A 14,374-nucleotide genomic window follows, 5' to 3' on the forward strand; every position below is an offset into this window, starting at 1 on the left:
TCATTCAAAAGTTGTACCAGGGCCTGTAGACTCACACACAGTAATGAGACACATTTATTTTATAAGTTACATGATTTCACTGTGGGTACAAAAACTAAAGCATAAAGCTGTCGGATGCAACCCCAAAGCAGTGTTAAGATTCTGTACAGAATCTCAGTGAGCATGTGTCATTCAGATTAAATGAGAATGAGATAATTTGTTACCCAATCACATTTTTTAAAAAAGGCGTGTTTCATCCCTGATGTTCTGCAATTACCTTCATTGTTTGATCCTCATGAAAACAACACTGTATATATTATGCATTGTTTTATTTCCTGTAAATTTTGTAGGTAAATATGCGCATAAAAATAAATATATATGCTTAAAAAATAAAAATAAAAAAGGCATGTTTTTGGTTATTTGTAGGGGGAACCAGGAGTGTTTGGAGATCCTGGGCCGTTTGGATTTCTTGGTCCAAAGGTAAAAAAGTGAGCCTATTTGAGTACAGTCTGATAACATCCTATATCCCTTACGTTATCTAATTTATTTTTTTTAATATTTCAAAGAATCATTCAAAATTGAGTTCATTTTGCTTATATTATTTTAATGCATGTGGTAATGATTACATTTTACATTTGAGCAATGATCCTTTTGAAGGTGAATAATAATGAGAGATTCAAAAATTCCCTAGGGATTATACAGCATCATGATTAAAAACATAGGGAACCGTGGAGAGTTCTTTGCTTTGAACACCACTGCATTTTTTCTTTCCTTTTTATGTGACCTCACCTTCAGCACTTGTGCAGGACAAGCCATGGTGGCATTAAGGTGACACAATTAAGGGGGACAGTATCTGCTGCTAGAATAAAATGTAGGTTCAGACCCTATAGGCAAATAAGCTATTTGTTCTGGAGTGCAAGTTAGACATTAATGCTCATAATAGATCTGAGAAACTTCATGGCTTCAGAGGTATCTAGTTGATGCACATGGAAGCGTTTCTGAAGTTTGAATTTTTTTTCTTTTGGGAGAACTTTCCCAGTTGGCTGTTAACTTCTGCTTGTAGGTGGGAGGTCTCCTACTTTTGTTCCTCTTAGACCACCATGAGCTATTTATTTCTCTAGTCAGCCTATAGGCTTTGTTTCCTATATGAATGCCTACTTGGTGATGCTAATATTTACTTAGTGCCAGGAAACATGAGAAAAAGATTAATATTTCTAAGAAAAGTGAATGGATGAATGATTTCAGGGAGATCCTGGAGACCGCGGGCACCCAGGACCACCAGGGTTTTTGGCAACTCCAGCTCTTCCACTCAAAGGTTTGTGTTCCATTTTTTTTCTCTATAAATTATGCTGAAATGGGATTTGCATAGTCCCAAAAGGAGGGTTTGGCCTAGTCCTTCTGTAGTTTACACACTCGGCAGGCTACATATATGAGCTTTTACCATGAATGTATAATTATACTAGTGCAAGTAGAGATGTGCATCTTGGTTTGTCTCTATCAGCCATAAGACACCAAATTTTATTTTAGTGGGTGAACTGCATGCTGGAATTTTTATTATGTTACGTTTCAGAAAGTAGGTTTTTTAATCGCTAGAAATGTGTGAAACCATTTGACTAAGACCTGCCAAGATGCTGCCTCCAGGAAGAAAGCAGCCTAGATCGATGACAAATTCCACACTACTTCATGTGTCTGCAGCGGAGGGTCTAAGATATTGCACTTTAAACGTGATGAGAAACTGCAAAACAATCTCCTGTTGTACTTTAACAAGGCTCACAAAAAGTGATTGTGTGTGAGCCTTTAAATGTATATATATGTTTACTATATACATTATGCCATTATTTTTGGCAGGGCCTCCAGGGGATCCAGGGCACCCTGGCCGCTATGGAGAAACGGGGGCTGTTGGACCACCTGGTCCCCCTGGTCCCCCTGGTAGACCAGGGGAAGTCTGTGCAGGTATGGCTTTCACATGCCAGGTTTGCTGCATCCTCTTCCACACCAGGGCCTCTCCACTCTAGCTGATATTAAAATCACCTTAGCGTTGTTTCAAAAATACTGATGGCTGTGCGTACCCCAGATCAGGAATGTTGGACTCTCTGAGGGATGGATGGACCAAGGCATCTACTATTATAAAAGTGTCCCCATACTTTTTTATTTTTGGCCGCACTGCGCAGCATGTGGGATCTTATTTCCCTGACCAGGGATCGAACCCATGCCCCCTGCATTGGAAGCACGGAGTCCTAACTACTGGACTGCCAGGGAAGTACCCACCACCCGCCCCCAACCCCTGCTTAATTCTAATGCACAGCCAGGATTAAGAAGCACAGAGCTCAAACCAATTAATCATTTAATTGGAAGAAATCCAGGCTCCTGGACTGCACCTCAGAAATATTCAATCACTATCTCAGGGGTGTGATAAGAAATATGTATGTAAAACAAGCTTCCCACAAGATTACCAGATGCAGTTAAGATGTGGAAACTGCTGCTAGGGTTAGAGTGTGTCTTTAGGCCTTTCCCACTTTCTTGGAAGGCTCTCTCTATGGACATCTACTTGTTAAAATTTAATTCATTCACCTAGGCCCCAACTTAAATCTTCTGCATGAAATGTGGAAATACAAAATTGCAAATTAAAAAATAAAATTTTGATTCGGACTTAGTTAAAAAATAAACAAAAAACAACAGCCCTCTCGCCCACAAAAAAATCCCTATGGCTCATGGTAGTATTTGATGAAAGGCCTGAGAAGTAATCCTGTTGACACACGGACTTTGAACTCCTTCAGGTGCTGTCTTAGCTTAATATTCCCAGTGAGATTAAGAATGGAAGTTTAGGGAATATTTGCATTCTGTGAACCCAGGAAGACTGATTAAACGTGTGGGGAGAAAAGTCTGGTATAAATGTAATTTTATCCGGTCTGTTTCATGTTATAGTTCCTGAGGAGTTAGAAGTTTCCTGAGATATTCAACTGTGAACTACAAAGTTCTTGTTTAATGTTTCACGAAGCTAGCTTTCACTTTGTAGGATCTGATGACCACAAAGGCAGTAAATAAAGCTTTGTTGTTTAGTTCATTTACTCTTTCGGTATCGCAGCCATGGCTTAATTGACCCAGAACTATATAAATCATACAGAATACTCTGTTGGTCGGGAGGCACTAGACTCCGCTCTTACATTTCTCCTTTCGGGCTTGTTTATAATAAAATACCACCTCCAGCGGATTGAAATCAAAACCCAGTGCGAGTAAGTAACACCTGTCTCTAGAAAATTCCAAACCAAGTATAACAGGAAGCTTCTTAATTCCAAAAATCTTTTTTAAAAGAATCCATATTTTGACTCCAACCTATAGTAAGAAATAATTTTATATTGTATAGCATTTACATTACATTACGCACATATATGCACACATACATACATATGGTTGAAACACAGATTTCACAAAATAATATCTCTGGGGTATCTGATGCACTCTATTTTCTATTCCATTCTTTTCTTTTGGAAAAAAAAAAGTTTTTAATGCTGGCCACAACTGAATTGATTTCATGTCCTATCAGTTGGTGGTCGAGGCTGCGATATGCCACACACTGTAACCCATTCTGCCTTTTCGAAGCTGGTTGAGCATTCTCCCTGGTACTGGGACGAGATAGCAGGCAGCATCTGGGACCATCCAGTGACTGATTGTGGAGATTCCGAGTCAGGTCTTAGGACTGTTATGAAGACAAGATGGTAGCCAAGTCCACAGGAGTACATGTTCATTTTGTTTTAAACATACCATTGTATGTAGCCTTTATTATACATATTTTATTTTATAGTCATCTATAGTATTTACCATGAGATGAGTTGGGTTTTGGAGTCAGACACCTGTGATTGAATCCCAACCTTCCCAATCAGTATAGTATAGTGAAATAGTTATGCGTTTACACAATGGACTAAAAACATTCCAGGTTCTAGTACTTACAAACTGTGTGATCTTGGGCATTTATTAAACTTCTCTGTGCCTGAGTTTTCCTGTCTGCAAAACGGAGTTCTTGTTACAGTTGAAAGAAATAATATGTATACAGTTCTTAGAATACAGCTGGGGATATAGTAAAGACTCACTGTGTTAGCTACGATTATTAGTATTCATATTTGGCCTAAATTTTCTGTGCCTTATCTATAAGGTACGAACTTTTCAAGGTTGTTGAAGGAGTAAAGATAATGTTTGAAAATACACGTAAAGCCCCAGCACGTACGCACCCAATAACGAAAGCCATCAACTTAACTTGCATGCTACATTACTGATGACGGACAGGGTTTCAATTGTCTGTTGCTGAACAGATAACCCAAAACCTAGTGGTTTAAGACAACAACATTCAGTATATTCCCCTTCACTCTTTCTGTGGTTCAAGAATTCAGGAAGGGCTAAGCTGAGCGATTATGGAGCAGGGATTTTCATCTGGTTGCAGCCATCGTGTCTGGAACTGAAACATGAGGAATGGCCAGGCATCTCTCTCCTTCATTTCTCATATAGTCTCAAGTCTCTCTGTGTGACTCTGTACTTAATTTAGGCTTCCTTACAGCATGGTGGCTTCCGAGCAGTGATATTGCTTCTGTGGTGCCTCAGGACTCCAGTCCAAGCATTTTGCTCACAAGGAAGAAGCTGAATCTTCTTTAATAATCTGGCCTTGGAAACCATATCGTGTCACTCCTGCCATACTTCATTAGTCCAAACAATCACAAAAGGCTGGTACATTGAAGGGACGGGGAACATTCCACCTCTTGCTAGGGGAGCGTCAAGGTTCTACAAGAGCGTGAGGGACTAGAGCTACCATGGTGCCATCTTCGATAATGTCAGTCTTCCACAGAGAGGTCCTGGAACCAGGCATGCTTAGGAAGAAGCAGCTCAGAGCAATGATCACTCTCACACCAAGGCTTCCAGCTGTCTTTAAGCCAAAGCCACCAGCGAGGGGGAAGTAGCGTGTCAAGGGGAAGCAGGATTTAGCTGCTGCTGCATTACTTTGACCTGCTCTAAACACACTGAGCATCCAGTCGTTCACTGAGAACATGCCAGATATTGCAGTAAGCTCCTTATGTGGATTATTTTATTTAATCTTCATTACAAGCCTCTGAGGAAGATATAGAGGATTAAATAAGTTAAATAACCTACTTAAGTACCTGTGGCTGGAGAGGGAGAGGCCAGGTTCAAATCTAGCACCTCTTTGCTTTTCCACAAACCTAAGTGGTTATAGTATTTTACATCTACATAGATGATAATTTTGTGAGTCCCATTTTTTTTTTGGCTGTGCTAATTAATTTTGGGGTAAAAGATTAGAAGACTGTCTCCATGTAAGCATATCTCAATCATATCCAAATATTACATTTTAGTATCTAAATGGCAACACCAGTTTTCTCATTAAATTCTACTAGTCATTGATAATTATAAAAACAAACAGCTTAAAATTATATACCAGGTACCTATCTACATGATTTAATGTATTACCTTGTTTAGTTTCTTCTAATTTTTAAAATTTTTTATTGAACTTTAGTTGATGTACAGTATTATGTGTTACAGATGTACAATATAGTGAGTCACAATTTTTAAAGGTTATGCTCCATTTATAGTTATTATAAAATATTGGCTATACTCCGCTTGTTTTACTGTATGTCCTTATAGCTTATTTCATATGTAATAGTTTGTACCTCTTAATCTCCTACCCTTATTTTGCCCCTCCCCCTTCTCCCCACTAGTAACCACTTGTTTGTTCTCTATATCTGTGAATGTGCTTCTTTTTTGTTATTTTCACTAGTTGTTGTATCTTTAAAATTCCACATGTAAGTGATATCATACAGTATTTGTCTTTCTGTGAGTCCATATTTTAATTCACTATATGTGCTAATGTGTTTATTCAGGTTATTTTTTTATCAAGTTATCAAAGTGTTTTGGTATTTTAAAACTAATTTTAATTAAATAATATATATTTCTTTTCCAATAATCCTAAAGAATAGACAAAAAGGTAAGAAAATCTGATTCCCTAAACCTTTATTACCACTTGTGTGCTTGTTTCAAAGGAGGTGAGGCATTCTGATGGCTGGGATACTCAGTTATTTTTTAGCTACATTTTTTTTCCTTAAAAAAATTCCACAGCCTAAGAAGAATGTACTGATTTTCATTTCTTCTACAGAAAAATGTAATCTGAGAGTATGTGTGGTTTTCATTCTTGATTTCTCTTGGAGGCATGATGGGACCCCCTGGGCCACGAGGGTTTCCTGGTCATCCAGGATTTCCAGGGGCAGCTGGTATTCCTGGGAGAGCTGATTCTGCTCCAGGGAAACCAGGCAACCAGGGACCACCTGGGTTGCCTGGAGTGCCAGGGTTGCCGGGACCTCCAGGATCAGATGGTAAAGTGCTCTTCATTCACATTCACTAGCATTTATGTTGCATTTGATATTTGCAGTATCATTCAGAAACCGTGACTTTCCAAATTTTAAAAACGTTATCTAATATTTCATAAGCCAAGTTAGTTGTATTAAAAATACAAAAAAGTAAACTGATGTTGGACTGCCACATCTCTTAAATTATGTGAAAATATTTGGATGGGAATTTAAGTATGCTGATAGAATGTTGTAAATTAACACAATTTTTATTTTTTAAATGTAGCTGTCATTTTTATAGAGTTATGTATGGACCTGGCTTGAGTCAAACAGCTCTACAAAGCCTTTTGTGAAAAAACTGCCATCCCAGGCAACCCCTTCTCCTATTCTCTCCTCCCCAGGGGCAATATTTTCCCCACAATTAGCTGGATCTCCTGGGATTTGCCTCTATATTGCCATTCAACATACTTGTGTTGCTATTTCTTAATTTTTCAGTTTGCGCATTATCTATTGACTTTCCTTTGTAGCGGGTGAATTCACCTCTTTCCCCACTCACCACACATGTGCCATTTTCCACTCCTACAACCTATCAATATAGTTAGCGTCATAATTTTAGTTAAATAAATATGCAGTGTTTACATGGAAGGTTATATAAATGCTATTCACCAGTTTAGCCATATAATAATATATGATACTACTTTCCTAGCATAACCGTTTGGTAATAATTGTCATAACTTTGTGTGTTTGCTTGGTTTTCAATATACTTATTGCTAATTCAACCTCAAACCATCCGGAATTGTATACGTCTCTTAATCATACATTTTGACTCATTACTAGTATTATCTCTTTGAATAAATCTCATCTGGAACTTTTTGACCTGTTTAAATTAGGTCAGGTTGGAATTTTAAAAGCTGATGCCGCGACACTGCCTGGAGATCTTCCTTCACCATTATCCTAGGAATTCTCTGTCTCTATCTCTCTGTCTGTCTCTGTCTCTCTGACTCTCTGTCTCTCTGGGTCCCTTTGTTTCCACAACTCATATATTTCTTCTAATGGTTTACTCATTATACTTTGTGAGAAAATGTGTATATTTGGGGTGTCTCCACTGTTTGAAATACCTTTATTCTACTGTGGAATTTGATTGATAGTTTGGTTGAATATAAAATTCTAGATTGGAATAATTTTTCCTCCAGGTTTTTGAAGGCATTTTCCATTGCTCTTTAGTGTTGTTACTGAGAAGTCCAGTAACCTTTAGATACTTGATTCTTTGTTTAAAATCCCTTTTCTTATTGAAAGTTTATAGGAATTCTCCTTTGTTTTCAATGTCCTTAAATTTCACTGTGATTTACCTCAGTGTGGGTACATTTGCAGGCACTAGGAGCAATTTAACACAAATCCTTCATTTCTGGAAAAATTTCTTGAAGTATTTCTTTTTTAATGTATTTATTTTATTTATTTATTTTTGGCTGCGTTGGGTCTTCATTGCTGCATGCGGACTTTCTCTAGTTGCAGCGAGCAGGGGCTACTCTTCATTGCAGTGCGTGGGCTTCTCATTGAGGTGGCTTCTTTTGTTTTGGATCATGGGCTCTAGGCACGTGGGCTTCAGTAGTTATGGCACACGGGTTCAGTAGTTGTGGCTTGCGGGCTCAGTAGTTGTGGCTCACGGGCTCTAGAGCTCAGGCTCAGTAGTTGTGGTTCACAGGCTTAGTTGCTCCACAGCATGTGGGATCTTCTCAGACCAGGACTTGAACCTGTGTCCCCTGCATTGGCAGGCGGATTCTTAACCACTGAGCCACCAAGGAAGCCCTTGAAGTATTTCTTTGGAGATACTTTGTCCTCCTTTTTTTCCCTCTGTTTTCTGTTTCTGGACTCAATATATTTGTCTGTTAGAGAATCAATCCTACATGTCTGTTTTTCAAATCTTCACTCTATTATTCTTCACCTTTTTATTTTTCTGTAACACTTTCTGGTAGACTTCCTCAACTCCATCTTCCAAGTCTGCTCCTGAATTTTTAAATTTCTGCTTTCATAACCATTTTTTTTTAAATTTCTGAGGATTTTATTGTTGCTGTTGTTTTTTCTCTCTCTCTCTCTCATTTTTTGTTGTTGTTCCCTTTTAATGTTTCTTTTTGCAGCATCCTGTTTCTGTTTGGGGAATGAAATGCCTTCCTTTGTCTGCTTTCTAAACTATATAGTTTATTTTAAAGATTTCTTCTTACTTCATTGTCTGTTTCCTCCAGTTTTGAGGGCGTTTGTTTTTTCCTGCTGCAGTTTTTGAGAAGGTGTTCTTACTATTTAGCTGCTTCCTTGACCAATCATCCTGTTTGGGGTCTCACTGTCATTCTACTTCAGAGGTACCAATTCTTGAACTTTGGAAGAGATTTCCTAGGTAAACTGTGTTCTGTTTCTGCTTTCCCCACAGCCTGCTTGGAATTCAGCTTTTTAAGGTCTGCTAAATCTTTTTACTTTTTTTTTTTGCTTTTGTTTCTCTTTTCCTTTGTCTTGAAAGATTATACCTTTTTATAATATTCTTTTACTGTCTGTTATCTTACTGGTATTTGGGGAGACAAGGAACTTATTGTTTGCATTTTATCTAATATTTTTAATCAGATGTCTCTGAATTTTTGCTTTTACAAACCCTGCTTTATGCTTTCTTTATTAGGTAATTATTGATAACTAAGGGGCAAAATATATTTGCCATATACTTTTAGTTTTTTGTTTATTTGTTTTGTTTTGGTATATTTGTTTTATTATCCACTACTTTGCTCTGCAACCCATTAAATTAGGGCTGAGATTAGGGACAGTGTTATCAATAGTTATGGTAGCAGAAGCTTGCTGTGACAATTGTATGGTCTATTTGTATACATATTCTTATAGCAGAGAGAAAGAATCATAAGAAAGGAATGGAAGAAAGAATGGTGTTGAGGGGATGATGTGAATGTGAACACACCAAGCTCTCCTTGTTCTATATCAGATCTATATCAGATGTTCTATATCAGATGTTCACAAAAATTGTGATTCTCTCTGCCCACCCCCTTTCCCACTGGAAAGTTGTATATTGTAGTGCTGGGCCTCCTGGACCACAAGGAATAAAAGGCAAAGTGGGTCCTCCAGGAAGAAGAGGCTCAAAAGGAGAAAAAGGCAAGTATGCATCAAAGTAGAATTTCTAGGAAACAACATATGGAGAATTGGGAGGCATTATGAAATGTACAATGTGGATTTCATTTAGATTCTTCACTCACCTTAGTTACCCCTGTGAGTACTTAACTCACTGTGTGCTTGTGATGTGATTAGAACTTACCGAAAAGTCAAATCTATATCTTACAGCATAAAGGAGACACTTACCTGCCATGAAATTTGCCTCAAAGTGATGACTTTTTCCACAGGATCCTCTCAATTACTTGAAAAAAGCAGAGATAGGACAGTATTGATCTTTAATTTTGGTTTCTCTCTGTGGGTCCCATCTTTCCCAGACTCATCAAATACCTATAGCTCTATGTTTCTACACCCTAAATTGTTTGGTGCCTTTTTGACCAACTAAGTCAGGTAGGTATGAGAGCTGAGGAGTTTGACTATCCAAAAGGCATTTTTTTAAACTAAAGGTCCTGATGATTAGAAAATGCACTGTAGGGAGTTATTAGCTGTAACATGCAATACAATCGATAATCCCTCTTAACATATTATTTGGGTTCTTTAAATGCCCAGAGTTTATGGTCTAACCAATTTTGTTGTTGTTGTTGTTTCAGCAGGAACCAAATTAAGAGACTTTGTTGTTTTTAGTAGGAACCAAATGAGAGACTTCTAAACTTTTAAAAATAAGAAACTTTCTTATTTTCAAAGTTTCTTCCATAGAATCAGACATCGGCTTTCCCCCTAGATTTTGTCAGTTTGCGTTTATTAAGACAGAACACCCCATTTGTCTGGAAATGATACGTCCACCCACATAGACCATAGCTACCCCCAGGTCATGCCCTGTGCTCTCCACATCACATGTGATCAGTTTTCTGTGATAAGAATTGTGCACATCAGACCCTTTTTGTTCTTATTCGCACTATTGGTTTTGTATAGTAAAGACTTTATTGGGATTTCATTCAGGAAATTTGACAAAGCTGCCTTTTATCCTCTGTCTAGGAAGCACAGGGCTCTGTGCCTGCCAGCCTGGTCCCTCAGGCCCACCCGGCCCTCCAGGACTTCCTGGGAGGCAAGGGAGTAAAGGAGACTTGGGACTCCCTGGGCGACTTGGAGAAAAAGGTTACCCAGGCCTTCCTGGTGCCAGAGGATCTCCAGGGCCACCAGTGAGTAACTCTCTCCAGTATCAGTCGTTCTAGTTAAAAGAGACTGGTAGAGATAGAATTCACTTGTACCTTTCTCCAATTTATAGTGATATATATAGTGTATGTTTTGAATCTATAAGTATATTCATGACAAAAAATCATCTCTATCCTTTCATTCATTCATTCATCATTCATTCATTTGTTCAGTCAACTAATATTTATTGAGCACCTACTATGTTCCAGGTACTATTCCAGGTGCTGGGGATACAGCAGGGACCAGAACACTATCTCTGCCCTCTGGGGGCCTCTACTCTGTTGGGAGGACATACACCATATAACAGATAGACAGGTGAATATAGAGTATGGCCGATGGCAATAAAGACCATCACCATCTGGTGTGGCTTGCGTGGAGAGTGAGGGAAAGAGCAGACCTGAAGTCAAATGGCTGGAGATTAGGAGGGGTTGGAGAGCATGGAGCATTGTAGGTGGGTTGGCTTCGAGCTTGTACTCTGGATGACATGGAGCAGCCAGCGGAGACAAGGGAAGAAGTAGGGAGATTTAGCTGGGCTGTTGCTGCAGTAATCCTGGTGAAATATGATGGTGGACAGGTGTACCTATTACTGTTGAGTGTGACAGGAAGTGGTCAGATTCTGGGTATATATTTGACCATAGAGCCAACAGACTGGCTGTGAGGCTGGATGTGGGATATGAAAAGCAGAGAAATAAAGGATGGGGCCAAGATGGGCAGACAATGTGAGGAGCAGGCCTGGGGGGCAGGAAAGGAAGCAGTGCTGTTGGGCACATTTTAAGTTTGGGGTGCCGATTAGACAAGCAGGCGGAGGCCTCAAGTAGGCTGTGGGATGATATTCAAGTGAGGGATCCAGATGAGAGATCGGGTGGATCTGTAGATATTGGCTTCGTCAGAGTTTATGTTATATTTCGTGCCAGAGGATGCATGAGATCTTGCGGTGACTTCTATTTGCTGACCATTCCAAGGGACCATTCCAAGTGACTCGGGCTGAGGCAGAGCGGTCCCTCAGAATAAAATCACTGCCCCCGGGGGCCCTCCCCTGGAGGCTGGAGACAGCCCTTATTACAGGGGCTTAATCCTGGGGTGGCCAGGAGCCCAACCATCAGCCCCTGTGCACTCTTTTCCATTTTCCCCAGGAAATCTCATGAAAGTAAGCTTCCAGTCTGAGAGCCTTAAGTGAGGGTGATGGTTAAGCTCTTCCTGCACCAACCTTGTCAACTCAACGAGAAGTTAGGTCCTTAATATGCGTATGTTGAATAAACATAATTGTAATTATCAATATTAAGTAGGCTGCATTTTATTGTCTGCTTCTTTAATTCAACTTTTTATAGTCATTTTTAAAATTTTTTAGTTTTTAAAACAATCTTTTTTTAAATTTGTTTTTGGCTGTGTTGGGTCTTCATTGCTGTGCACGGGACTTCTCTAGTTGTGGCGATCAGGGGCTACTCTTCATTGCGGTGCACGGGCTTCTCGTTGCGGTGGCATCTCTTGTTGCGGAGCATGAGCTCTAAGCACGTGGGCTTCAGTAGTTGCAGCACGCAGGCTCAGTAGTTGTGGCTCACGGGCTTAGTTGCTCTGCGGCATGTGGGATCTTCCCAGACCAGGGCTCAAACCTGTGTCTCCTGCATTGGCAGGCAGATTCTTAACCACTGCGCCACCAGGGAAGTCCCATAGTTATTTTTTTATGTTGTTACTTAATCTTCATAATGAAGGTTTTATTGGCTCTAAAATATTTTTCTTCCTTCAATTGAGTCACTTCTCAGAGCTAACATCTTGGAGTGTGGATTACTAGTTCAGCCAGGGTTATCCTGGTGGAGGTTTATGTAATTCAGTTGCTCCAGGGCTTACCTCTTAATTTAAAATTGTTTTTATTTTAAATTAAAGTGTAGTTGATTTACAATGTTGCATTAAACTGGCCGTGTTTCTGATGTCTCTGTTCTGTGTATGATTCTGTCCATATGACTTCTCTGTACTGAATTCATCTCACTGTGATCACAGTTAGGGACCAAGTTCATACTATGGGGCACAGGAAAGGAAAGGAGGGAGGGAGGGATGGACAGAAAGAGGGAGCTTGAAGGACCCACAGACAAGCATTCTTGGGTGTTCTCACTCCGCCGTACATCTCTCTCCTCTGCTGGTCCCTGACTCCAGAAGCCACAGATTTGTGAGAAAGTAGAAAACAGAAAAGTAGGTTTAAGTTCTTTGCAATTTTTTCTGTGGTTGGACCAAAGACTTGTATTCATTGCCTTAGCCTGAGAGCCGTTCCCAGGATGGGGGTTTGCCACCACGATGCTCTATTGGAAGGCACAGGGCTTAGGAGCACATGGACCAAGCTTCAAATCCCAACTCTGACATTGGTGAGCTCTGTGGTGTTCCTGTAAGATGGACATAACAACACCTGTCCTACACGTTTGTTGGTAAGAATTCAATTCAACAGTATATTCTGAGAGCTACAAGGTACACACCAGTGAACCAGATGGCCAGGGTCGCTGCCCCTGAGGAGTTGCAGCGCAAACCAAAGGTCACAAACTGCCATGGACTAAATCTGAACCTCCAGCATGTTTCATTCTGTCCTCACAGTGTTTGCTTTTGTACTATTAATATGTTTATGGCTGCCCTTGAGAAATTGGAAGCTCATTAGCACAGGTCACTGGATCCCCACCACTGCCGGAAGCTGAGGAGGTCTGGGGCCTCGAGTCTCCACCATGCCCTCTCGCCTGCTTTTCAGAAGAGCATGGCCCCCCAGTGGTCATCTACGGTTGAAGTCCCTGATCTAGACTGTGTATAAAATAACTAGTACATGCCCTGCAGAGAGGAATTCTTGTGGCTGTTGAGATTTTGTTGTTGTGTATTTTTTTAAACCTCTTTATTGGAGTATAATTGCTTTACAATGGTGTGTTAGTTTCTGCTGTATAACAAAGTGAATCAGCTATACGTATACATATATCCCCATATCCCCTCCCTCTTGCGTCTCCCTCCCACCCTCCTTATCCCACCCGTCTAGCTGGACACAAAGCACCAAGCTGATCTCCCTGTGCTATGTGACTGCTTCCCACTAGCTATCTACCTTACCTTTGGTAGTGTATATATGTCCATGCCACTCGCTCACTTCGTCCCAGCTTACCCTCCCCGCCCCCCCCATATCCTCAAGTCCATTACCTACATCTGCCTTTTTATTCCTGTCCTCCCCCTAGGTTCTTCAGAAACTTTTTTTTTTTTTAAGATTCCATATATATGTTAGCATACGGTATTTGTTTTTCTCTTTCTGACTTACTTCACTCTGTATGACAGTCTCTAGGTCCATCCACCTCACTACAAATAACTCAATTTGCTTTCTTTTTATGGATGAGTAATATTCCATCGTATATATGTGCCACATCTTCTTTATCCATTCATCTCTTGATGGACACTTAGATTGCTTCCATGTCTTGGCTATGGTAAATAGAACTGCAGTGAACATTGTGGTACATGACTCTTTTTGGATTATGGTTTTCTCAGGGTATATGCCCAGTAGTGGGATTGCTGGGTCATATAGTAATTCTATTTTTAGTTTTTTAAGGAACCTCCATACTGTTCTCCATAGTGGCTGTATCAATTTACATTCCCACCAACAGTGCAAGAGGGTTTCCTTTTATCCACACCCTCTCCAGCATTTATTGTTCGTAGATTTTTTGATGGTGGCCATTCTGACCGGTGTGAGGTGATACCTCATTGTAGTTTTGATTTGCATTTCTCCAAAGAAGACATAC

General features: G+C 40.0%; 1 protein-coding gene across 6 annotated transcripts in view; it reads left to right on the forward strand.

The window, feature by feature from the left end:
* Positions 1–14,374, forward strand: part of COL4A4 (collagen type IV alpha 4 chain) — a 140,645-nt gene that overhangs the window by 61,566 nt on the left and 64,705 nt on the right. For all 6 annotated transcript variants that reach the window (XR_003793820.1, XM_029224501.1, XM_029224503.1 and 3 more), the window contains 6 exons: positions 406–459; positions 1,225–1,294; positions 1,828–1,932; positions 6,183–6,347; positions 9,372–9,461; positions 10,452–10,615. Coding sequence is in view for 5 of the 6 variants with exons in the window: in XM_029224501.1 (XP_029080334.1) it covers positions 406–459; positions 1,225–1,294; positions 1,828–1,932; positions 6,183–6,347; positions 9,372–9,461; positions 10,452–10,615 (648 nt within the window). In the remaining variant the exon portion in view is untranslated. The remainder of the gene's footprint in view (positions 1–405; positions 460–1,224; positions 1,295–1,827; positions 1,933–6,182; positions 6,348–9,371; positions 9,462–10,451; positions 10,616–14,374) is intronic.

Source organism: Monodon monoceros, unplaced genomic scaffold, assembly GCF_005190385.1.
Source record: "Monodon monoceros isolate NGI ecotype Baffin Bay Population unplaced genomic scaffold, NGI_Narwhal_1 Super_Scaffold_16, whole genome shotgun sequence".
Classification (NCBI taxonomy): domain Eukaryota; kingdom Metazoa; phylum Chordata; class Mammalia; order Artiodactyla; family Monodontidae; genus Monodon; species Monodon monoceros.